This window comes from Nesoenas mayeri (assembly GCF_963082525.1).
Source record: "Nesoenas mayeri genome assembly, chromosome: 2".
Lineage (NCBI taxonomy): Eukaryota > Metazoa > Chordata > Aves > Columbiformes > Columbidae > Nesoenas > Nesoenas mayeri.
In genome coordinates, this window is record NC_137543.1 from 107666658 (window position 1) to 107691696 (window position 25039).

General features: G+C 42.0%; 2 protein-coding genes across 3 annotated transcripts in view; one reads left to right on the top strand and one right to left on the bottom strand.

Moving 5' to 3' along the window:
* Nucleotides 1–906: 906 nt before the first annotated feature.
* COA1 (cytochrome c oxidase assembly factor 1) lies at nucleotides 907–11645 on the top strand (the record flags this gene model as incomplete). 2 transcript variants are annotated; one of them, XM_080339436.1, is made up of 4 exons in its annotated part: nucleotides 907–1000; nucleotides 4340–4491; nucleotides 6426–6502; nucleotides 11255–11645. In XM_080339436.1, 4 exons carry the CDS (start codon nucleotides 907–909, stop codon nucleotides 11346–11348), a joined length of 417 nt encoding a protein of 138 aa, XP_080195562.1. In that variant the 3' UTR covers nucleotides 11349–11645. The 2 variants fall into 2 exon arrangements, with proteins under 2 accessions (XP_080195562.1, XP_080195561.1); XM_080339435.1 differs by lacking the exon at nucleotides 11255–11645 and adding an exon at nucleotides 9091–9369.
* A 3041-nt stretch (nucleotides 11646–14686) lies between these two features.
* STK17A (serine/threonine kinase 17a) overlaps nucleotides 14687–25039 on the bottom strand; it is a 28392-nt gene continuing 18039 nt past the window's right edge. Inside the window, exons 4-7 of the mRNA XM_080340480.1 lie at nucleotides 20920–21046; nucleotides 20132–20180; nucleotides 19798–19977; nucleotides 14687–18966 (exon numbers count right to left, since the gene is read on the bottom strand). Coding sequence (XP_080196606.1) covers nucleotides 18633–18966; nucleotides 19798–19977; nucleotides 20132–20180; nucleotides 20920–21046 — 690 coding nt within the window. The 3' untranslated portion in view covers nucleotides 14687–18632. The remainder of the gene's footprint in view (nucleotides 18967–19797; nucleotides 19978–20131; nucleotides 20181–20919; nucleotides 21047–25039) is intronic.

The window sequence follows — 25039 nt, forward strand, 5'->3', positions numbered from 1 at the left end:
TGCCTTTACCATCTCAGCTGCAAGAGAAACAAGAGCATAAACCAATACTCAGATGCTTAGTCAAGTCCCATCCTGCCACAGTCTGAAGAAATGTGCTATTCCCCCACTGACACCTCAGCTCGACTCTTGCTAAGCTGCTGTGGGCAGGAGCATTAGCTTGAGCTCTTCAGGCCACACGGTCTCCCTCTTACCCAAACCATAGGAAGTGTTTAGTAGATGGACTTTCTCAGAGGTGTTTCTTATTCTGCTGGGTCATTCATTCAGATGCCAAAATTGTGACTCATTAAAAGGGCAAGCTTGGGCTGGGGGGAGGGCAGGAAGGAAGAAAAATAGGCTTGCAAGAGCCTTCCTGTTTACCCATAGCTTGGGAAAAAACCCAAGACAACAGAATACCCACACCCTGGCTCCATTATCTTTGCTGGCACAGTGCTGGCTTGGCTCTGTCCCTCACCACTCCAGGCCAAATCCAGCCCTGCCGCGAGCGTGTTTACTTTAGAAGAGTTTACTTGAGAGAGAACCCCGGCCCCCCGAGTCTGAATGCTCACAGTGTGCGAGCGAGCGTACAGGCACCACGAGCCCCCATGACAATGTGCCCTGGCACTGGCCCCCAGCCACACTGAGGAGGTCATTTTCTTCTCGGCAATTAGCAAAGTGGTGGCATCGCTAAAAGAAATTGAATAAACACATTCAACCCGGCTGGGTCCCCAGTTTGCTCTCTTCTCACCACCCTTCCTTCTGGGCGCATGGTGGGGCCCCAGTGAGCAAGAGCACGATGCCTGTGCCCTGCACTTTCATTCAGGCCTGGTTGGAAAGGGCTTTTAGGAAAGACGAGAAGGGGGGGAAGTAATCCTTTAGCTTTCTTCTTTTATAACAAATGTCTTCCCTTTTTGTTTTCAGGGAGGAAAAATGCCAGCTTCTCTAAGAAAACTGCAGCAAATGGCTGTTTTCATGGGTCTGTTCAGTGGCGGGGGATGCATCGTGATGTATAATCTTATGCAAAGTAAGTCTTGGTGCTGTTAGCAACCTTATTTCTCCTCTGCTCCTTTCATTTGCTTTTGTGTAGCGGGGAAAATAGCAGCATGCAAGATGTGAAAAGCAGATGAAGTTAAGGGAAGTGTGGCTGAGCCTCTGGGTTCTGCCTCCATGGGCTCTGCTTTGTTCAGCCTCAGGGTTGCTGCTCTCCCAAGTGCTGCTGCACACATTTCCAGAGGTGGGTACTGAATAGGAATCAGGCTCCTGTAGTAGTCAGGAGAAACTCTAGTTTCTGGAGGGTTTCCTGAGGGTGAGGGCAAAGTGAAAGCTTAGGCAGGTTTTGTTTCTTACTGAGATTTTACAGCTGGGCAGGAAAAGAGGACCATCTGTGAGAGGGTATTAAAGTCTAGCGGTTTTATCTGCAAATCTCTGTGTGGTGCTGGCCCTTAAACACAACATGCCTGTGAAGTGCTAAGACATTAGTTTTTTCTGAATGAAGGGCAGATAAGAGTGTTCATTGAGAAGATGAGGACAAGGAGAGAAAAGCTAAACAGGTGCCATTGCTGTTTATAAACAGCTCTAATTGCCACATGTCTTTGGCCAAGAATCCAAATTATTAGTCAAAATATGTTTATTTTCTTCTAAAATTGTTTCTAGATATTTGGCGTCAGACCAGAAACAAAGCTTTGCCTCTCTCTTGGTGGGTGCTATAGGCTTCTTGGCCTTATGCCTCTCACTCGCTGGTACTATCAAATTACACTGCTTTTCAGCTAGCCTTATATCAGAGGATGCTGCCAGAAATGTGTAACCAAGCCTGTTCCTCAAGCCCTCAGATAAGCTCTGAAACCTCCTCTTCATTTTGCACGTATTAATAACAAATCAGACAAGGCTGGAAAGCAGGCTTTAATTTTAGGCAGCTCATGCCTTCAAGCTCTGGAGCACATGACAGATATATGATCCTCTTACTCTTTAACAAGGACATTAGCATTTTTTAATTTTCAGCTTCAACATTGACATTGTTATCTAGAAATCTCTGGGGGGCGAAAAAAGTCACCCTCCATACTATACAGAAAGTCAAAGAGCTCATTCCCTGCATCACTTAGCTGTGTAATCCAGCGATGCAACGCGATGGCTACTTCTTGCTCTGTTGCAATAGCAGTGGCCACCGAGTAGCTGTCTGACAATTTGGTGACAAGCCAACCAGGCTGTTGAAAGGATGCTTTGTGCTGCAGAATGTGTCCTTCTGCAGCCTCCAGCAGACAGGGGAGCCACACTGGGACACTTCCTCCCTTGGCCCACACCTAAGGTTATCCCAGTTCTTTCTGCTATCCCAGTGCACATACCTGGCCTATACTGGGATCTGTGAGGAGCAAGTAACTTCCATAGTGGTGGGAGCAGGGGGAGAGGTCTGCTTCAGGTTGAAGGGAAGTTTGCATGCACATGGTGTCTAGGAAAGCTTGTACAAACACTTGGGTAATCCTATTTCTACTCACTCACTTTACTTCCACACCCTTCTCAAGGGAGAAGCCTCCCCAGCCAACACCAGCATCCTTTCAGCTCTCCTGCTGAAAATGTGTGGACAAATGGACTGGTTGGGTATTTTATGTATTTTATTGTGTCCAGTTCTGGGCGCCTCAATTCAAGCTTGAGACAGTCCAGCGCAGAGCCACGAAGATGATTAAGGGAGTAGAGCATCTCCCTTATGAGGAAAGGCTGAGGGAGCTGGGTCTCTGTAGCTTGGAGAAGAGGAGACTGAGGGGTGACCTCATTAATGGTTATAAATATGTAGAGGGCAAGTGTAATGAGAATGGAGCCAGGCTCTTCTCGGTGACAACCAATGATAGGACAAGGGGCAATGGGTACAAACTGGAACACAGGAGGTTCCACTTAAATATGAGAAGAATCTTCTTCACTATGAGGGTGATGGAACATTGGAACAGGCTGCCCAGGGGGGCTGTGGAGTCTCCTTCTCTGAAGACATTCAAAACCCATCTGGACACATTCCTGTGTAACCTCATCTAGTTGTTCCTGCTCCAATGGGGGGATTGAACTGGATGGTCTTTCAAGGTCCCTTCCAATCCCTGACATTCTGTGATAGGAGATACTAACAAGAAACAGCTGAGAAGCAGCACCAGGAAACTTGAACCCATTTCCTCTACAACCTGTAGGATAAGCACAACATACTTTTAACATTGGGTGACTGCTTGCCATGATCCGTGGGCACTAACGGGCTGGTGTGCTGCCACCTCTATTGCTGGAGCTCCTTAGGATGGTCCAGGGGTCCAGGGAGGACCAGCACAGCTTGCAAAGCTGTTTCTGTGCCAGCTGGGTGCTGCCTGCTCACAGGGGATGCCTCTAATGAGGGAGAGGGGGCAGCATCCTTCTGTCTCACGCTCCAAGAATAATACCAACAGGCAAGAGGCCAGGAAACAAACCTTACACCTTTTTTTAAACTCTTTGGAAGGCAAGAACCAAGTTTCCAGAGTGGAATTTTCACATGTACATACTCCTGGCTTAACTCTGCCCTTCTTGAGTGAAGTTAGGCTGGTGTGAAGCATACCTAGAAGTCCCAACAGACAAGCCTTACAACTGTTTATAAGCAAATCTCTGCGCCCATATGGAGGGTCGGCATGTTTCCAGCCTCACAGCTCTGCATTGTCCATTGGTGACCACTGCACAGCATTTCCCAGCTATACATGGCAACCAGACATTGATAAATAACGATTTACCACAATTGTTCTCCATATGCCAACAGTGCAGCATCCAGACTACTGTGCTTTTGTTGCTGCTTGACCATTAACTCTAATGGCCCCTCTTTGTGCCTCCCTTTCAATGCATCCGTCAGTAGAGTTGCAGCTTCATGGCTGCCACTTGAAAAGCTGTATCAAGACCACAGGAAGTTTCACAGCAGCAGCAGCTTTTCCTGTCTCACACCAATGTCTGTGAAATATTCTCCATTCTTGAAGTATATTCTGTACCTCCTTTAAAAAAGAAAGTAGTTATCTTCAGAACATTTTCAGTTATTCGTTTGTACGCTTTTTTTTTGTTCCTTTTAGATGACATACAAATGTATGAAAAGCAGGGCGACACAGCCATAAGCTGAACTGTATAGCAGTATGGAGCAGGCTATATTCAGAGCCCTCTTTACTTAAATTAGCTGAATAACATTACAGTTCAGCACTGCTTCTCTGATGTGTTTCCTTCTTTAAACAGATTTCTCCTAATTAGTAGTTTTGGACTGTTTTTCAGGGAGGGTGTGGTAGTCTTGGTAGTCTGGAGGAAATGTCTTTTTTTTTAAAAAAAAACCAAAACTTATGTTTTGGTTTTAAGTGGACAGTCTCCTCACCATCCTGTTTCTCTCACCTAGAAAGTTTTGCCCGGACCCAGTATTACCAGCAGGCCTTGGAGCAACTGAACAGCAATCCCGATGCCTTGGAAGCCCTGGGTGCCCCACCTCTTGAGGTTCACAACATCCGACTGACAGATGGGAGTAATCGTGTGGACACAGAAAGAGCACAGGTAACGCTGAGGAGGTGGTGTTACAGGGTGGCTTCCCAAGGCATCAGTTGATAAGAGGTCAGCCAGGGGATCTTCAGCAGGTCACGAGTCACTTGGGTGCACTGGAAAGCAGTAAAATGCGATGCCAGTTGATTTGGAAGAGGAACAGGTTTCCAGAGAATACGTCTCCACTCCTGTGAGGGAGTAGATACAGCAAGAGTGGCATCTTCATGTTGTACTATATGGGCACGTCACAGAATGCCAAGGGACCTCCCAAGCCAGTCAGTCCCCTTCCTGCTACTGTAAGTCACAAAATAGTTTTCAGAAACATATCAGATCCAGCTTTAAAGTAGCAGCTGCCTCCTTCATCTCCCTAGATACATCCCAGGCTAGTTTTTAAAGCTTTGTTCAGAACAGAGTTTTATAGCTGCTTATGAGCTGTGCCATGGTACAGCACAAATGATGTGGTTTCTAAAAATCACCTGTAATTCTGTGCCATGGAGGACGGCTGCCTGGCGTGGGACTGAGTGCGTGGGTTACGTAGTAACTGAAGAATGCTGTGCTGGGTGCTGAAGAGTTGCACAAGGCTGCCTTGCATCAGCCCAGGGCTGGGCCAAAGCAAAGCTCACAAACACAAGTCCACTTCCAGTCAGGGTTGCTGGCCAAAAAGGACATCCCATCAGTGTTTTTCCCCTTAGACCAGGGCTGGCTGCCTTTCTCTGGTTTTGCTGGTAATGCAAAATATGCCTAGTGACCTGTGCAGGTCCCTCACTGGGGCATCTCATCACATTTGAATCATTTTGTTGCTCCTGGTGAGTAGTTTTGAGTCCTGGGGACCAAGCAAGGGCATTAAGGAATGGGGTAGATGGTACAGTGAAGGAGAGGGGCTGTCAGGGCAAGAAGGAAAAAAAAATAATTTAAAAAATTCAACCTTTAACCAGCTCACAAAATTCCATGTTCCATCTCACTCCAGAGAGGATTCACCCGTGTAATACTCTGGGCCAAAACATTTCCAAGTTTCCCAGGTTTTAGAGGTTCTACCAGCAAACATATCTAAAGCCAAAAACATGCAAAAAACCCCACACGACCTCTTATGCTGATTGAAAAGAAGAAGAGAACCTGTCCCAGTGATGTTTTCCTGTGTCACTGCTTAAGAATGCTGGTCGCTTGGGTGACTCAGGGTGAAGTCAAATCCTGCCTTCTACCGACCTCACCCAAGACACAAACCACCAACTTTCTTCTCTGCTTTTTCATGCTCCTGACCATTCATGTTCTCATGAAATAAGCTGTTTAATCATCACTAATGATTATATCATAGATCAGTTTACTAACTCCACAACATTCCCAGCTCCTGGGGTTTTTGGACAACCCCTGACATTTTCTCTTCATGATTGCAATACCACCAGCAAACACTACCCCTGAAACTCATTTGTTTTATTCAAACATTACACTAAGTGCAATTAGCTGTGGTCACTGCTACAGCTCCTAACTTTGTTGAACTGAGTGTTAGGATTTGTGGCACTGAGAAAAATCATTGAACATCTCTTATTGCCTCGATGTGTGTTAAGGGACTGATCTATAGAGGATTTGAACCTATGTTATGGTTATGGGAAGCTCTAACACAGTGCAGGTCACCTCTGGATCACCATGCATTCCGGTGAGGAACGGTGTTTGCACATAAATATTTCAGAGAGTGAGTGGTTTTCCCTGGGGGTTGCAGCTGTAACACAGTACATTCTTTCAGCAGAGAGAGATTAATGTATGGCAGAACAGACATACCTGTATAGCCATGCACACATTAGCCATTAGAAAAGCTAAAGCTTAGTGAAACTCTACAATACAGCAAAAAAAAAAAAAAAAAGTTAAAAAGGTGTTACATCTTTGACTGTAAAAGGAGTGAATGTCCATTTCATAACATGTTTCACTGAATCTTTAACATACTTTCACATTTGCAGATAAAGTTACCAGTATCTGGAACAAAATCAGCAGGGTACCTTTACATTAACTCGGAGATGGACCACTCCCGTCAATGGTGAGTACTGGGGAAGGTGCTGGGAGAAACATATAGATGCAAGAAGAAAAGTGGTAGGAGAAAAGAACAGATCAGGGCATTTGCTTTAGTCATCCATGTTGCTGAGATCATGCACACAAAGGAAGCAGAAATTAATGTCTGAAGGTCTTGTGAAGGGTTGTTACCATTGTTATGACAAAAAATATACACTAGTTGAGAAATACATTGACTTCATCCCTATGAATACAAATAGCAGAGCAACCTGAGCCATTTGTTGTGTAAAATGTGTTGTTCAGCAAACTATAGCTCAGTATATATGTAAATACTGTGAGCCAAAGTAATGTATTGCCCCCTCCCAGCTCTCCTCCCCATGGAGGCGCAGAGGCTGTTGCACAGCAGTCCAAACTCCAGTCTAGTATTAGGTGTTGCAGTAGGGGAATTACACATTAGATCAGAACCTATCAAGGTGAGCTAAAAATCAATGCAGGACTTTTTTTTTTTCAAGCTACCTGATAGATACAGTCCTTATAGTTAAAAAAAGTGCTAGAACAGATACATTATAGCAGAAGGATGCTCTGATTCCACATCATGTAGTAGCAACTTTACATTTTTGTAGCACTGTAGCCTGAAAACCTCCCCCATCAAGGGTAAACCAATTTCTAGAACCAAGCAAAAAATTACAACATGAATTTGAAGTCCATCTTCCGTTGCAAAAGAGGAAATTTTATCAGACACAAACTTCTTCACATGTACTTGTTCTTGGAGTCTGTTAGGCACTTCTGTTAGCTCTATTTAAAAATCCAAAGCTACAACATTTTTACTCAGCTGCCACCAGCCATATGGTAATGTTTTCTTTTCATAATGAGGTGAACACAACTTACTGTATTTCTCTTCTGAATAACCGTGGGAAGTAAGGTGTAAAACAATGGGAGGAAGATGCTGGGCTGGGACTTGAGAGAATCAAGGCCAGACCTGGCCTCCTCCCTAGTGACCAGAGATATCCCCAGAGGTCCCCAGCCACCTTTCTTGCACATCTACACTTCCCCAGGGCCTGGGCTCTGATGTCCTCACTCATCTCCTCCTGACAGATGGAGGGAAATAACAGTTCCCTCCTGTTTCACTGAGTTACTGTGAAGATAACTGAGGATTGCAAGACGTTGAACTACAGGAGAAATTGAAGTGCACGCATATCTCACAGAGATATCTTCTGTAAAAGGGTTTGTGGCAGACAAATCTGTCGGACTCAATCATCTTTGTCCTGCACACAGTTCCACTTGAGGCTAGGCAGGACTTGGTGTCCTTGCACTGGGCTGAGGAACTGAGAGTAAAATGGCTGGTTCCCATCTGATCCATGGAGAGGAATTCCTGAAATGCTCAACAGGAATAACAAACACGTAAGCCAGCCATCCAGGTGGGGCTCAGCATAGTGGGCACATGGGCATTTCGGGTGGAGACCACCAGACTAACAGACACAATTAAATGACACCAGGAGCGCTCTGTGCAAGTGGTTTAGGCTCCTAAGCCACCAAAATGCTTCTGACTCCAAGCGCAGCCTGTCCATAGCAGTTTATTTGTTTATGTGGTTATTAAAAAAGAGGACAACTTCAAAGAAAGGGAAATTTTGAGTGCACGAGCTGGTTTGGTCCTGGAGGAGGAGGCACTCAGGTGCAGGCAGCGCAGGGATGGGGAGGGTGCCTGGAGGCGAGGTCCTCCAAGGCACCAGCCCTACAAAATGACACTTTCCTGCCCTGAAGTGAGTGGAGGGAAGGGCCGAGACCCCAGGCCATGCTGGAGAGAACGAGCAGTTACTCCTTCAAGCTGCTATAAATGAGGCAGCTGCTCATCCCAGCTCAGATGGAGATGGAGGGCTGGCGAGCCAAGGGCCCTGCCACAGACCCATCACACAGAGGTGCGGCAGCTGAATTACCTGGTTTTGTGTACTCAGCACCAACTGCAGCAGAAGCAGAGCTGGTCTGGATGAGCACCGGGAGCTTTTGAAAAAAATCCTATCTCAGTACCCCAAACCACTAGTCCTTCCCAGCTGAAAAAGCAGCACGAGCAGTCTCACAGTGGCAGGCTTGGAACAGAGTTCAGAGGAAGGAAAAGGCTCCCTCTCGGTCTCCAAAAAATGCAGTTTTCCTTCTCCTTTGAGTAACCACTGTCATACCCTGTCAGTGTTTCAGCAGTCACATTGAGTGATCACACAGTGTTCAAACTCCTCCAAGCCAGGATAATTCCTTAGCAACACAGTCTGGCTCCAAGGCTGGAGAGGAGCTGAGCAAGGAATGCACCCGCAGGATGGGGAGGAAGAAAGGCACCGGGTCGGGGGAGGAATGTCCTCTCTAAAAATAGCTGGCAGGATTTTATTTGAGTTGCAAACAACAGGAACATGCATCCCAGACCTTTAAATCTGGGCTGTGCTGTGCTATTAGGAAAAACAGCTTTCAGAAGCTGGCACTCAAAAACCAAGTTTTAAAACACTTGAAAGAATTTTTAATAGCACTGAATGCATGGAATGATTTGTTTATCTATGCTAGCTGTTGCTATACCTTTACTACTATATTAAAGGTAATTGAAACAAGTTGAAAACCTCTTTCGGTTTGTATCAGCTGGTGCCTTCAGGATGTCACCTTGAAACTGCGAGATGGTCAGAGTATTCCTGTTTACCACTCCCCAGTGGAGACCAGTGGTGTGCAAGAAGGCTAAAACTCAAAGGCAGCTGCGTCTCCACCTCCCACTGAGCCGAAGGAGCCATTAATCGATCGCATCCCACTGTGTTTGTGAATGTATGCAGTTGTCACAAGCGACAATTTCACTTAGGTGGGTGCTCTCAAGACAATTTTCTCTCCAAGACTGACCTCATCATTGTCATGACTGTAATTTCTTTCTTTTGCTGGTTTATTCATGTGTTCAGCAGAAGACTAAAATAAATATATTGCAAAAGACTTGCTGTTGTTCCAGAGAAGTCATGTGTTATGCCCTGTGCGTGCTGGTATTATGAGTTTGAAGTAAATAAACAAACTGCCAGGAAACCAGACTTTTCTACAATTACAGACCAAAGTCAGGACAGCTGGGCTGCTCTGTCATGGCTAGAAGGCTGAGTCAGCTTCTCATAGTCATTCCTGTACTACTTCGGTTTCCCCCATTTCTCAACAAGTGTTACCTAAAGCAGGAGAGACAAAGCAGTGAAGGTGAAGCTCAGCACCAGTCTCCTCCGCTGCTAGTGAATGTCACATATTAGGTAGATTTACACCCTCACAGGTACCATTAAAAAGCTCACGAGATAGCAGAGACCACTTACCATAACTTATGAATTCCAGGAAAAGTCTTGCTACTCGCACTGCTCCTGCTGAAGGTCGGTATAACAGAAGAAGCCACTGTTACACACCAGTGCTGCCCGACGCAGGCTCAGGAGAGCACCTTCACTCTCCCGCTTCTGCTTAGAGAGGAAGACACTCAGGAGGTCCAGAACAGGCAAAATACCACCACAGTTCAGTCAGACTACAACAAGAGATTGTGGTTGTGCCTTGATTCTCTCAGTGCAGCCACTCAACCAACGGAGATGGAGGATTGCCTATAACAGGAGCAAGTTGAGGAATAAGCAATAAAGCCCAAAATCCCAGCCCCCACCAAACTGCACTTTCTAACTAATTGCAAAGCCTAAGGCTCAGTCTGAGATGGCTGAGAGACACAAGTAGCTGTCCTGCTGTCATACCGTGAAGTAACATGCAAGCCACTAAGAACATACAGAAGAAAGAGTATCTTGGATTTATTGTAACAGAGCAGATTAATCAAGATGCAGCTTCTCTTGAGCCAGCACAAACGAAATCCCTGGTCTGGCTTCACAAAATGCTGCACCACGATACCACCGCCTGGCGTGGCTCTAACCCTGAGGGAGATCTCCCCCCATAAACCTGACCAGGAACACTGGAGATTTTACCTTGGTTGGGGGAAGCAGAGCTCGCAACGAAGTTTCATCTCTCACTTTCCCCCTAAAGACCTAGTAGACCCCGCCTTTAACTTGAAGCACTCCTGATCATCCTAACCAAGCCATGGGCTCCCCAAAGTGGTGAGAATGGGTGGCATCATCATATCAATGTTTCTCTAAGTCCAATCTTTAAACCTGGAGAAGGAGGAAATCAATGGGTGGAGGCTGGAAGCCAACCAATCACTGAAGTGAGACAAAAGGAAAGTCACATTAAAATCCCTGCTTATGTTTTGCTATTTAATAGTCAGTAAACCCAGAATCTCTTACCTCTTGACCTTAAGTGGCTCAGAAACCACTTTCCTCCCTGTGTTGAAGCTCTTCTAAGATGCTCATATGCAGAGGGATCAAAAAGGAGCAGGCTGGTGTGTTCAGTGCTGAGCTGCTTTGACCATGTGGCTCCCATTAGATCTACCACAGCCTACGGCTGCTGCTTTCAGAGAGGACACAGGTGCAGCCAAAAGAGCTGGAGCATGCCAGGAAAACAGGGAACACAAAGGTCTCAAAACCACTAGCAGCTGCTGAAAGCCCAAATAATTTCAAGAGGGTACCTGGACACCCGTCTTCCCCTTGCAGTCTTTTCCACTAAAATATGTTGGAGCAGATTAGGTTGCTTTTATCTTCATTAGGTCATTAAAGCACTAATTAATTGTAATTATATTGTGTTGCATGTCAGTAAATACCAGTCTGGACAATAATTTCATTTTTATTAAGAAAATATTCATCTTTTATCAAAAGACCTTAAAAAGTTAAAACTCCTTCAGAAAGCCATTCTTTTCTAATCCCAGGAGGAGCCTCTGGAGATCATCTAGTCCAACTACCTCACTCATAACAGGGTCAACAAGAGCGACTTGCCTGGGACTGCATCCAGTCAGGTTTTGAAGATCACCAAGGATGGAGACTCCACAACCTCTGGAGACACTGTACCAGTGTTCAACCATTCTCACAGTACCAAAAAAAAAAAAAAAAAAAAAATCCAACAAAACAAACAAAGAAACAAAAAAAGCTTTTTCTTATCTTTGAACAGAATTTCCTGTGTTTCAGTGTGTGCTGGTTGCCTCCTGTCCTGCCATTTGGCACCACCAAGAAGAACCTGGCTCCGTCCTTTTTACTCTTCACCCACAGTTATTTACACACACTCATAAAATCCCTCCCAAGCCTTCTCTTCTCCAGACCGACGGTCCCAGGTCTCTCAGCCTTGCTGACAGGTGCAGCAATCCTTTAATCATCTTAATCATTTTAGGCACGTTAAATAATTTCTTTTAAATTGGCTTGAAAATCTGCATAGTTCCTTTTCTATTTGGTGTGGTTAAACCAAGCATCATCTTTATGACCTTTGCTGGATTGCATGTTTGTTTCTTACTCTCTAGTTTGATCTTAATAGGTTCTGCCAGGCAGTCATCACCCTCAAGGAATCTATCAAGGCAAGAACTTAATTTACAACTGAGAAACAACAAATACTGCTTAGCAGATTGTTACAATGCTTGTGCCTATTTGAGCTGGACCCGACTAGCACAGAGGGGCTATATGAAACCAGATGTTTTAAAAACACTAGTTTCGTAAAGGCTCAGCAGGCTGATGCCTTCCCTTTTGAGTATGTTTCTCCAGGTAATATTCATAATATGTTTTTGTCCAATTTGTGGGCCTGTCAGTTCACTGCGTAGCTTGGGCAGATGTGCTGCAATGCACAGGGAACATTAGTCATTTGGATTCACCTCCCATTTAGAAATGAGGCTGCATAAAGTTCTTTCCCTCCATTTGCCTGCATCTTGTCTGCCTGACAAAGCAAAATCATTTTCCTGCATGTTTCCTGCAAAATTTGCTGCAAAATTCCCTGCAGCGTGGCCCAGGCAGTCCTGTAACACGGGTAGCAAAGGAGACCTTTGGAAGACGCATCACACACAGCTAAGCACTTCTGGTTCATTTTATGTAGCACTGAGTATATAAAAACACTGGAATCACAGCATTTCTTGACCAGTCAAATGCACTTTTCTGTTAATTGGCTTTCCTAGAAGATTTAGAAGCAAGCACCTTCCTTCAGTGACTTTTGAGAGAGCCTTGCCTCTCTTTGCTTGGTAAGGCGAGAACTTCCATCCAGCAACCAGACCAGCTGGATCTCACAGGGTGCTTCTGGAAGGTGGCAGCTGGTAAGGCGATACCCCAACAGCTCAGGAGATTTTCCTCTAAGGTTTGGTTAAAAGGCACCTGTGTCATTCAGCCTGTACACTGGGATTACAAATTAATTGAAGAGATGGGGTACACTGGTTTCAATGCATTACCAGCTTAGCTGTGATTCTGGTTGCACAAGCAAGCAAAGACTCAATGCAATTAAGTTCTCTGTGTTTACATGAAAAAAGATAATCCCTTCAAGTAGTTAAGTTCCCTTTCCTCTCCTAATTTTGTAGCAACTGTTGTAGTCCTAACGCTCTGCTTCACTTTGACAAATTCTAACCTTTCCTTAATTAAGAGAGATTTTTATCATACCCATATGGACTTTTTTTTTTTCTGTTTTACAAAGCTTCCAAGTTGTATTTTTATGGAACCAAATATTTTACTTTTACAGTTGTCAGGTGTTTTATAACAGGAACAATTAATGAAATTAAACAGTGTTAGAAGAACACAGCGTCTTCCACAGCATCTAGACAATGCTCTGACTTTCCCCACGGGAATGTGTGTCAGGCAAATAACACATTTCTGGACACAGTGCCCCTTGGAGGGGGTGTGAAAGTTTGTGTCACTGCTTCAGAGGACACATTTCAGTGTGATTAGTTAAACTTGGATTAATGCTGATTTGCATCTGCTTCACCTTGTCCTGGGTACACAGCTGTCCTACATTGCACACCATTCACTGGCATTCACATATCATCTTTCCAGCCCCATGTCTTCAGGCAGGTTGCTTCCCACCTATCAGACATCTGAAATAACAGTCCTAAGTTTAATGGCAAAACAAAACAAAACAACAAAACCCAAAAAACCTCAGCTTTACACAGGTGATGTGACCATATTTATTAATCCCAGTAACAGCTTAATTCAACAGCTGTAAATGCTGTATTGTGAAGATCTCTTCAGTGTAAGCATATTGCTTTATTGGTGCGTTTTAATATTTGCAGCAAAAATTGAACAGGTGTGTAACTGAGAAAACTAAAACATTAGTAATCCTGCTATACGAATGTTGAGAAAAATAACTACAAAACTCCTTGGATAAAAGCAAGGACACCTGAACATGTGTGCTGGTTTGACTGAAAGTGGGTTAATTTTCTTCATGCGGTTAGAAACCTTTCTTTTTTCATAGCTAGTACGCTCATTATTTGGACTTAGTTTGAGAACAAGAGATAACACAGAGTTCATGTTTTTAATTGCTCTGGTCTGAGAGCCAAGGACACTCTGAGCTCTGCTCACAGGTGTGAGGCAGCTGGGAAGTGGGGGGAAGAGATGGGGCAGAGCTTGACTGACATCCAGACTGATCAGTAAGAACATTGCATCCCATTAGTGTCATGCTAATTATTTAAGAAGAGTCAGGACTTTCTGGTTGGCTTTTCCACTCTTCTCACTTGCTCTATGGCACAGCCAAAGGAGTTTTTGGTCGGGATGTTTAGTTTGGCCTTTTGCCATTTTGCAGAGGCCTCTGGGCTTTTCTGCCTTTTTCCTCTTCCTTCTCTCTGTTTTGGGACCAGGATGCTGCTTTGTTGGGACTGGCTGCTCAGCATGTTCATGAGGAATTCCTTGAGTATCTTTTATTTCTATTTTGTATATATATTTACTAGTAGTGTGTTAGTATTTTATTAAACTGTGTTTATCCCAATCCAAGTTTCTGCCTTCCCTTTTGATTCTCTCCCCTATTGGGGGGTGAGCGAGTGGCTACCATGGTTGTATTGCTAGCTCAGCTTAAACCACAACAACCTGAGACTTCATTTCACATCTTACAACCCAGTTCCAGCAATATATTTCTAGCTGGTATGCAAAGCCAAGTGTGAAGGTGTGCAGTCACCAACCACAAAAGGGTTCGAGTTGCAGTAGTTTGCAATGCTGCATTGCACTTCAGCTTCACTAGTGATTCCAGCCATCATGCAGTCATCCTGCACCAAAACAGAGTAAATTCTGGAATTCTGTTTCAAATCAGTAATGCTGTCTTGAAGAAAGATTATAGTTTCTTTTAAAATATTATATATATGATGTTTTAAAGTGTTTCCCAATGAATAGAGAACAAAAGACCCATCAGCTGCTCAGAAAACAAAATTTTATTTATTGTAAAGTTCCTGAAACAATAAACACCTTATCAGAAGTACAATGTACTGGCACTATTTCTTTAAAATGTTGAACTGTCTTCCAGGAACAGCACCTGGAATATTCAAGAGAGCTCTTAAGCCATGGAACAACTTGGTGCAAAGCCCACCTTCCTCCCTGTCCCTTGCCAGCACCACCAGTGGAGAATGGGCAGTTAATTTTTATTTGCATTTCCTACCTAATGGCCCTCAAGCTTCACCTGGCAGATTGCAAGCTGGAATTCGGCCTTTTGTATTTATGGATCCTCGACTGAAAAGTGTAAGAAATGAGACAAATCACAATGCAAATTCAGCTTTGGACAATAAAAGGATTATTTTATAGAAATTTTAGTTTAATGACTATAAAATCTATTGTTTCTTGCTTAGAGAGGTGAACATAGCAAGAATACGAGACAAGACTTTACTTTCAGCTAGATGTTTGCTGTTTATTCCAACAACTGCAACAGAGGTAAAGGCCTTGAGTTGCCCCAACACCCCCTCCAGATGCAGGTCACATCTCTTACATCAGAACCACAGAAATAACAATTCTCCAGCAATTTGCAGGAACATCTGCACTTCCATTCCTTTCAAGTTCCTGCATTCAGTCAACAGCAGCCCAACCCCAGCCTTACAAAGGCAGCCAGCAGGTGCCCAGTCTAGCGAGGGGGACCAAGGGACAAGGAGTTGGTTCCTTCTCCACAACCACTCCATCTCACAAACACTTTAAGGCAAAAGCAGCTTTTTTTCAGATGAACTGCGTACATACAACACAGCCCTTTGTATTCATGGAGCTGCAGAAAACCAGCTCTTCTTCCCAAACTGGTGATTTGTTCCCAGTCTTAATGTGTTACTTCACTAATAACTAAGCGTCTCAAAAACGTTAACCTCAATAGCCCCTTTCTACGGCTTTACCCACACTTACAGTGGAACAGAAACAGCTTGAAGTGTGTGGGACTGACTGATAGTCCTGCAGTTAAACATTACTGAAAATTTTTCCTATTATAGGGCCAACCTAGGATGCCTTGTTTATAACTTATACTATTAAACTTTCACAACTTTATACAAACTCTTAATGGTGTTAAAAAACGCTGTACAAAACCACCTTAAGGCACAAAAAGTTAAACAGAAATGCAGCCCACTTGAAGTCTCAAAGCAGCCAATTCAAGAGAAACTGGCCTTGTAATAAGTACATAGTTCATTTATACATGTTAAGCTTCATTGTCATACATTGAAACCAGTAAACATAGGACAAAATGTATGCTGCTCAGCATCTACTGTCTTTCTTCAGTACCAACCCCCATACAAGACACGATCTGCAGTTACAAATTGGAACTGAAACAGCTTATAGGTCTCTCAAGGGATTTGCTTTGAGCAACCATGAGCTATTACACATTGAGGTGTGCAGATATGGCAACATAAATTTGTTTTGTAAGAGTGGCATGTGAACATACACCTCAGGGTTTTGCTCGACTTTGTAAAAGCAAGGACGCACAAATGTGAAAAAGTCAAAATGGCAGTGACGGAGACTGGGAGAATTTTAATCTCACAGAAATGAATTTCACAAGTTGATGTCCCTCCTCCAAGCAAATTGTCTTGGGTAAATGACCAAACAATAAAAGAGATGCCCATGAAAAGTACTGCCCTGCTTCAAAACTCCGAAAGAGATCAGCATTGTAGGTAGGGTCAGCCAATGTGTGATAATGCAGCTACCCCCCACCTCCAGAAACATCCAGGGAACACAACTACTCTGTTGGCTCAAAGATTCTTGTTTAACAGTTGCTAATGGCCACACAGAGCTATCCAAGAAAACCTTGCGTGGTTGCTTCTCAGTAGGAGCCTGTAGGTTACTGGCTACAGAAGGGAAAAATCCAGCAAACAACCCATTTCTCCTGAGTGTGAAAGGCATTTCCGCATTACAACATAAAACACATCCAAACTCAATCATTCAAGTACTATTGGATGTTTTCTTACATGAAGGTCTTCAAGGAGTGGCAAGTTGCTCTACCTACATCAATATTCAATATATGATTCCACAGGGGAAGAATCCTGATAGAACAGTTTAATTTGGGTGCAATTTTTCTGATGTGGCTTCAAGTGAAGGCAAGCAAAGCACTGGCGATGAAGCCTCAGGGAAAAAGGCTCATTGCCTCCCTCAGTGTCACGCTGCTGCTTTTCAATTGTCTTCTTTACTAGCACTTTTTCTCACACCCGTACAGCAATGCTAATTAGGTCACCCCAGGACTGCCTGTGTTATTAATAAGCCATTTACCTCTTGTGTGGAGGAGGAACTGTAATAGCACAGAGCACTGAACTCCTGTTCACTCAAAAGAGTAAGAACACCCTTGGCACATTTGAAATTGGGAAAGTCTGTAGCAACATGAAAAAGCATGAAAAATTAGCTTAAGCACTTATATTCATTATTTTACAGCAAGAAAACTTTTATCAGGGTTTATTATAAAGGAACAGCATAAGGAAACAAAATAAATAGTTGAATAGTTAACAGTACACAATATAATACTACTAAACTTCAATGACATCAAAATTAAACTTTGGAATAGCATCAATATGAAAGATTACTTGGAAAACTAGGATTTGGTTCAAGATCCTGAGACCTGTGCATTGCAAAAACCAGTCATTTTGATGCCTTGTTGGTCCCGGCTTCGTCCCCTGCAGGACCACATGCATTGAGAACTGATGACCCACCCGTGCAGGTCCCTAATCCCGCTCTGCCCCATCATCCATGTGCTGTTTCTCCAAGTGCCTAAGGGAGAGTGATTGGGAAGCACGAGGTATGAGTTGTGCTTCATTGTTTCAGAGGAAGCAGCATCTCCTTCCTCATCTGATAGTTATATTGAACCAGGTTATGCAATTTAGCCTAAGGATAGTTCTTTCTTCCTTAAAGCAGCAGTTAGAGGAACAGAAAGAAGGCAGCAATGACCTCATGCTCCCAGTAAAACCCCAGCTGGGTTCTGGGCAGAAGGGGTGGAATCGAGGGCTGATTTATCATTAGTTGGATAAAGCGATCTAGCATGGTGAAGTCAGCGGAGAGAATTTAAACAGAGCTACATCAGACCCTTTGTCATTTTCTTTTTTCTACTCATTAACACTGTGCAGCCACACTGAGCTGGATTCTGTCAGCTCATCTCACTCGACACAGGAGGGGACAGGAGTGATCTCTGCTGGCTCGCAGGAGTGACCAATTTAAGCAAATTCATCACTCTCAGGAGGAGGATTTTACTGTGCTCCCAAATAAGTATCACCTCTGTGTGGTCTGGAATTGTTCACTGATACAGATTTCTTCACCTGTGGGACATGTGCATCTCTTAACAGAGAAGCACAGCTCACTTTGGCCATACACCAGGCCAGTTTGGGTCTTGACTTGATGTAAACTTAAAGAACTATATACACAGTATAACTTTGAAATCTGTATGTCAAACTTGTTGATCAAACTCTCTTCTCATACAATTTTTAGATCAGTAGATAGTACCACTGAAGTCAGGAGTGCTAAAAGGTGTTTGAGGAAAACCCAGCATTATGTATCTGCATTACATGCCAAAACGTATTCTAAAATACTCCTTTTGACATCTGTCACTGAAACACTTCCAATGTCAACTTCTCCAGAACACTGGAACAATTAACAAAAACTATCAAGCAACAGAAAAACGGAAACAAAAATTACAAACAAAAATAAGCTTTTATCTTTGTTAAATTCCTGTCAGCCACTTGAAATCTTGTTTATCTGTTCCATGAAATTAAAAACTTGGCACATTTTCCTTGGATGCCATTTATCAACATTTTCTTTTATCTAGAACATGTATTGCATATCAGAAATTCACTTGGCTAGGATATTTGTGTTTAGTAGAAAACACTGCCTTCCAGTTATAGCTATGAAGCTTCACACAGTTCAGTAAATGAATTCTCCTGGTATTTCTTGCAGCAATGGTTCCTCAAATTTAAATCGTTTGGAAATGGCTTTCTGCTCAGTTACTTTTTCCTTTTCTGACTGCCTACATTGTCCCAGTGTATACGAAGCCACTACAATTAGTTCTTCTGTCACTATGGATTCTTCCTCTTCAGTCTTCTCAGCATCTACTGACTTTTCAGAGGCAGAATCTGCATCTTTCTGGGCAACATCACTGGTCTCCCCTCCTGTACTCTTGCTCCAGGCCCTGCAAGCAGGATCATCGCTTTGTTCTAACCATGGATGTTGAAGACATTCTTCAGCAGTTGCCCGGTCCCTGCAGAAGAAGAAAAGTGTTAAATGTCCAAATGAATTTCAAATCCAGTGCCTTGCAGGAGAGATCCATATCAGCTATTCCAAGGATATGACTCTATTGAAGACAGACTGACAGAACATCTAAAAGAACATGCCAACAGCTACCTTTTACCAAAAAAGACCAACAGCAGCCCAAGGGGATGAACAGCTAACACTGAAAATAAAAGAGTTCATAGATCCTTAAATATCACAGTTTACACTCCCATGTTTCCAACCAACTTTCAAAGTTTATACAGGTGATTTTTTTTTTTTTTAATATAGGAAAACTATCTAAACCTTACATTCTTAAAGTATTTCCACAGACACACAGTAGGCAATTTCAATGGCTGACGTGCCCCATGAAGAACTGGTGAAGTTCCACAGGAAACACCTCTTTTGAGACCTGGAATTTCCAACTTGCTGCCCATTGAGAAAAGCACACTAACGACCCAGAAAAGACAAAGCTACTCTACCACCTCATCAGGAATAAGAGGCTCAAAACACAGTTCATTTAAAAGACATCAGCAAGGTACCTGTAAAAACAGCCAGTATACTGTACCATATGCTACAATTCATATACAGTTTTCTGAAAGGAATTTGAGTTTTACTTACTAACAGTTGGACACATTCAGAACATGCAAGTTTGGAGGGAAACAGAGAACTTCTCTTTTCATATACATGAAAAGTAATAGCACAATGAAATGCAAATACTCAAAGTCCCCTTTTACTTTAAAAATGAAAATACCAGCACTTGGTATATTTAAAATTAATCCAGTCAGACATCCTAGCATACACAATTGTGTATTTTACTTACTCAGGTTTCTTAACCAGGAGAGTTTTGATGAAATCCACAGCAGACTCTGATATGAGGTCAAAGTCTTCTCCAGAGTAACTTACATTCATTTGAGATATATTTAAGAATGTTTCTTGTTTATCATCCCCTAAGAAAGGTGATATCCCTGTTAGCATAACATATGCCAGTACTCCAATGCTCCTAAATTAAAGTAAAAAACAGAAAAGCAGTTTAGTGTTGTGGTTTTTTGGTTCTTTTTTTGTTTAAAATGTTTGGTTTGGTTTGTTCTGTTTTTAAACCAAACCAAAACACCTTTTCAGTGAAGTTATGACCATCATTAATTTCTTCAACTTACCACATGTCGGTTGCTGTACTGATTGGGTCATAACTCAGAATTTCAGGAGCTATTCAGGGAAAAAAACCAACAAAAAACAGTTCTATTTTTTTTGTCATATGCAGACATTATATTTTAGTTACATAGTGCAATAACAGGTATGTGGTAAAATTTAATATAAATAATTTGCAGCACGACAGTCTTTTGAAAGAGATATTTCAAGTTATTTAAGTGATTGCTGCCATTCACTGGTTTTAAGTGAAACTGGTTGTTTTCCTTTTATTGTTCTCTTCAGAAGCAAGGTCATTCTCCTTCTCAGTTAAGGAGGCTATACAAAAATTCCTTATTGGAAAATGAGAAATACCCAACATTCTATATTCTAGCACTGAAACCCATACCCATAAAGATATGAAAATGTACTTGAAAATATATTTTAAGGCCTGGAATGATTTGCTTTTAAAAAAATGAAATTGATACAAACCTGCACAAGCTAAAATATTATATTCAGAGACCGAATAAGCAATTCTGAACTTTTAATCCACGTAATACTTGTGATCACTGCTGCTAAGAATGATCTGAAGTGTGAAGTCATCTTTAACACAAGCCCACAATTGTCACACATTAGACTGGCAAACCTTGCCAGTTTTAGCTTTTACAGCAGTATCACATCCAAGTAATAACCTGATCTCTCAACACAGTAACTACCCAGCCAGCCTGGCACATTCACTGGACTGAGGTAGTTTCTCATCACTTCCCAAAGCCTGGGCAGTCCCCTCCTTGGGGTGACATCACTCGTCGTGACAACTTACCTACATATTCTGGAGTTCCCATAATTTCTCTTAGCTCCTCACTGCTCTTCATTATTCTGGAAAGGCCAAAATCCACTATCTTAATGTCTCCTAGAGGAGACTTACTGGTTAGTAGAATATTTTGAGGCTGAAAAATAAAAGACAATGACTTTCAGGATCACCAAAATCTAATGCCTATGACGCCATATTGCATAAATATTTTATATCACAAGTAGCAATAATGCGTTCCCACAGCAAGTATGAGACCCAGGATGATTCATTCATTTATTTGTGTTCCCCTCTACCCCTCAAGGTGAACTTGAAGAAACACACAAGCTAAAAGGAGTGGCAGATTTTTCTGCTTATAACTGAGACAAAATATCTACCTTTATTAGCTTAGAACATAAACAGAAGACATACCATTAACAGTGATTTAACAATAGCATATAAATACCTCCACATTTGTACCTTTAGTCCTTCATATCACCCTTAAAATTCCCCTTTCCTCGTGTCCTTCCAACAGATGGTGCAAAATACCTCCTGTTGGAGGGTGACCATTCTAAAAGACCTGAACACATAAAACTATTGACTACATCTGTTTAAAGTCTGTTGCAACCAACCTCAATCTTGTTCAAAGTCCAACAATTGTATTACAGAATACTAGCTCAAGAACAGTTTTAAAAAAATACAGCAGCCTGAAAAACAGGTTTTTAAGAGCATCACCTTTGGATAAACTTGTTTGCTCTGACGTCACTAGATCTTGGCTGTCACCCTTCAAAGCAACTCTGTGGTCATTAAGAATTTCCTTACTGTCTACTTTGAATGCTTGCTCAGTTTAAAAAAAAAAAAAAAAAGAAGAAAATCTGAAAACTAACTTTACACAACAGGTCTTAGAGATTTTTTTTTTTTTTGTAACTGAAGCACATCCTTGCCAAAAAAGACACCAAGTGTGACACTCCCTGTTCCCAGGCCAATGATCACATTGGGTTCTAACATCAGCTTCTCCAGTGGCGACACTGACAGTTGACACTACGCTCACGCCTCCGGTGAGCACAAGTTCTATGAAAGTGAAGAATCCTTTATTTATTGAGAACCTGGATCATCTTGCATTAGGGCTGGTTGAAAAGAAAGGAGGGCCAAAGAACATCGAAGCAACCGCTGGCTGGTAATCCAACTGAATTAACACTAACATTTATAATTTTACTAACATTTATAATCTTACTCTCCTCATCCCCCAGTCAATCACAAAGGCATGTTTTCACAGGAACAGCCTTGCTTTTGAATACAGAAATAGAATTGTGCAAGAACATTTTCAAAACCTTGGGCCAGTTCTCCTTGCTGCGAGACCTAAATACAGTCAAGTTCTTTCCTTCCTGCAAACTTAAACCATGGTATTTCAAAATAACTCCATTATGTTGTCAATCTATTTCTTGTTTGTAAATTTATGCATTAAGAACACTTTTTTTTTTTTTTAAATTTGTTTGCTTACAAACTGGGCTCTGATGGCCCTACAAAGGCTTTTGGAGCTGCACATTACCATATGCTTTATAGCTCACATTTGTTATTCTGTATTTGTATTAGAAAAACAAACATCCAAAAATGCTGACTATGCCTCCCTAATTAGCCTCTCAGATGTTCTTCCCACTGGGAAATTTAGTTACTTTCTGAAGAGGCAAATAGAAAGCATGAGAAAAGCATTTGTTTTCTATATTTAAACGAGGAAAAGTTTTTGATGGAAATGTTTTGTGAAACCCTCAGACCCTGTATTGTAATATTTTTGTAACTAATGTGGTTGCCAGAAGCCTGTCTCTTTTTAAAAAAACGAACCAAAAAAAACCAAACAAAAAAACAAACAAAAATTACCCCAAACACACATATACAGAAAAAACCTTTCTGAAGAATGAATTGAGTCATAAGCCTAAATCAATTCATAATGAAATATCAGTGATTTTCTTCTTTTAGGGAATCATTAAGGAGTTCAAGAGAAGTGACAGTCTAAACATGAGCATGAAGCCTTAAATAAACCACAGCTTTTAACTTACCATAGCTTTCAGCTCGACACAATTACTCTAAAGGTTTAATAAAAGGAAGATCACTTTCTCACATCTGTAAAGCTGTTTCTCTTTTGCCTTTCCACTGCTACAATACATCTAGGTTTGCCTAATGCTGATTAGCCCACAAATGCAAGAGCAACTCAGGCCAGAGGCTCTCCTGGTAGTCATTCTAAAAAGGGCCTTTCACTCTTACCATTGGGTGCTAATGAAATGACTAATGACAGCTGTCAAAGGGCAACATTTAAAAACCTCCCCCTCCGCTGCAGCAGGGCTTAAAGGTTCCAATTTAGATCCTTTTATGTTGTGCACTGAACAAAAACATAAAAGGAAAAAAACTCCTGCCCAAACAGGCAATCTGAATGGATGCACTTTACTACAAGATGCATATGTGCAGAGAAACCACGTGGCATGGCCATACGAGTCTAGCCCAATGTCATGTTAGCATAGGTAGAAACCTTTGGAAAGATTATGGAAAAAAGAAAAGTTTTGTTTTTCCAGGCATACTGTCAACAATCAGAAACTTGGGCTTTAGGAATTTGAGATGTTGGTTATACCCGTATCATCGTGTTAGAGTAATAGCAGTGTAAATCATAATTTGTCAATGCGAATATACATCACTTAAATCACTTAAATTGGACTAAACTAGCGCCAAATAAAAAGAGCATGGCTCTCCTGACACTACGAACGTCAGTGCAAAGGCCAAAGTAAGGCAATATATACAAAGATCTGTTTTCATCTAGAAACTTATTCTGCAAATTGCAGTTTGTAGTAAATGTACTTAGTGAAATGAAATAACCTTCAACCGTATGTTGCCAGAAGGTTTCTGAATCTTGTAAACTCACTATATAATGGCACTATATATAATGGCAAAATCTGTACATTGCAAATTTGCCATTATTCTAGAAGTTTCATAGAAACTTTGGTCCTAATATTTCTTGTAACTTTAGTTGTTTTCAAGAAGAGTTTGACTAAGAACACATAAAGGTCATGCTTTTTATCAGTGCATCAACTTAACCTGCAACATTAAGTTAGCTATCTAATTTTATGATACTGTCAAAAAGAAAAGTCAGATCCCTATAAGACAGCACAGGAATTGTTCAAGGAATAATGGGCAGAAATGGGAAAAACAGACTAGGTGGGATCCCCCAGCTACAGGGTATGTAAAGATACTAAAGCAGGCTGAGCAGTCAGCCATAAAAACAATTAAAGGACTCCTATATCTTTAAGCGATTGAAATGCAAGAGCAGAACTTACTTGGGGGTTGGGTTGTCTCCATCCGTATGTAAAAATGGAAAAAAATGCAATGTTTACTAAAAGAGTACACATATTAGACTGGCATCACACCTTATTCCCAAAAATAAGCAATGCAAGTCTCAAATTAAGAAATAAGGCCATAATCAAAATAGGTTCTGTAGAACCTGGATACTCTATACTTGCCTATTAAGTAGTTTTGCTCTAATTGCTATAAAGGTTTGAACTCTAGATTAAACTGTTCTTTTGCCTTGAAAAAATGATATTTTAATTTTTAACTCTTTTCTTTCTTTCCTAGGTGTTCTTTAGACTGGAATACCACACTTCTATGTAATAAACACTCCACCTTAACCCACCTGGAAATCTCAGCTGAGAAAATTAAACTGTAACCTTCTTGTAAGAGGCCACTTCTGTAATTAGCTTGCTTGCTTGAATACGGGTGTAAAATGACACCCAAAACAATTCCAAACAGTGATTACGCTCATTGTCCTCACTGTACACAACACCTTGAAAAGTTGTCTGTAATACATGCTGTAGGAGAGTGCTGCATGAAGCATTCTCCCACACCTCAGGGCGAGGTAAGGCTCTTTTTACCCATCTCCACTGCATACAAGAGGCAGCAAGTCCTCCCTAAACCCCCACGCCTTTTTAAATGCTCGTCCACTCCCAACTACTTTAAGCTTTTACCAAACACCAATTCAAGATCAAGTCAAACAGCAAAAACACAGAGAAAGGAGTCTTCCCTTACTCTGCAGCTTTTATGCACCATTAAGTGGAGATGAAAGACTTCTGACTACAATCTACGCACACCCTGCAAATTAAATAGCATCAACACA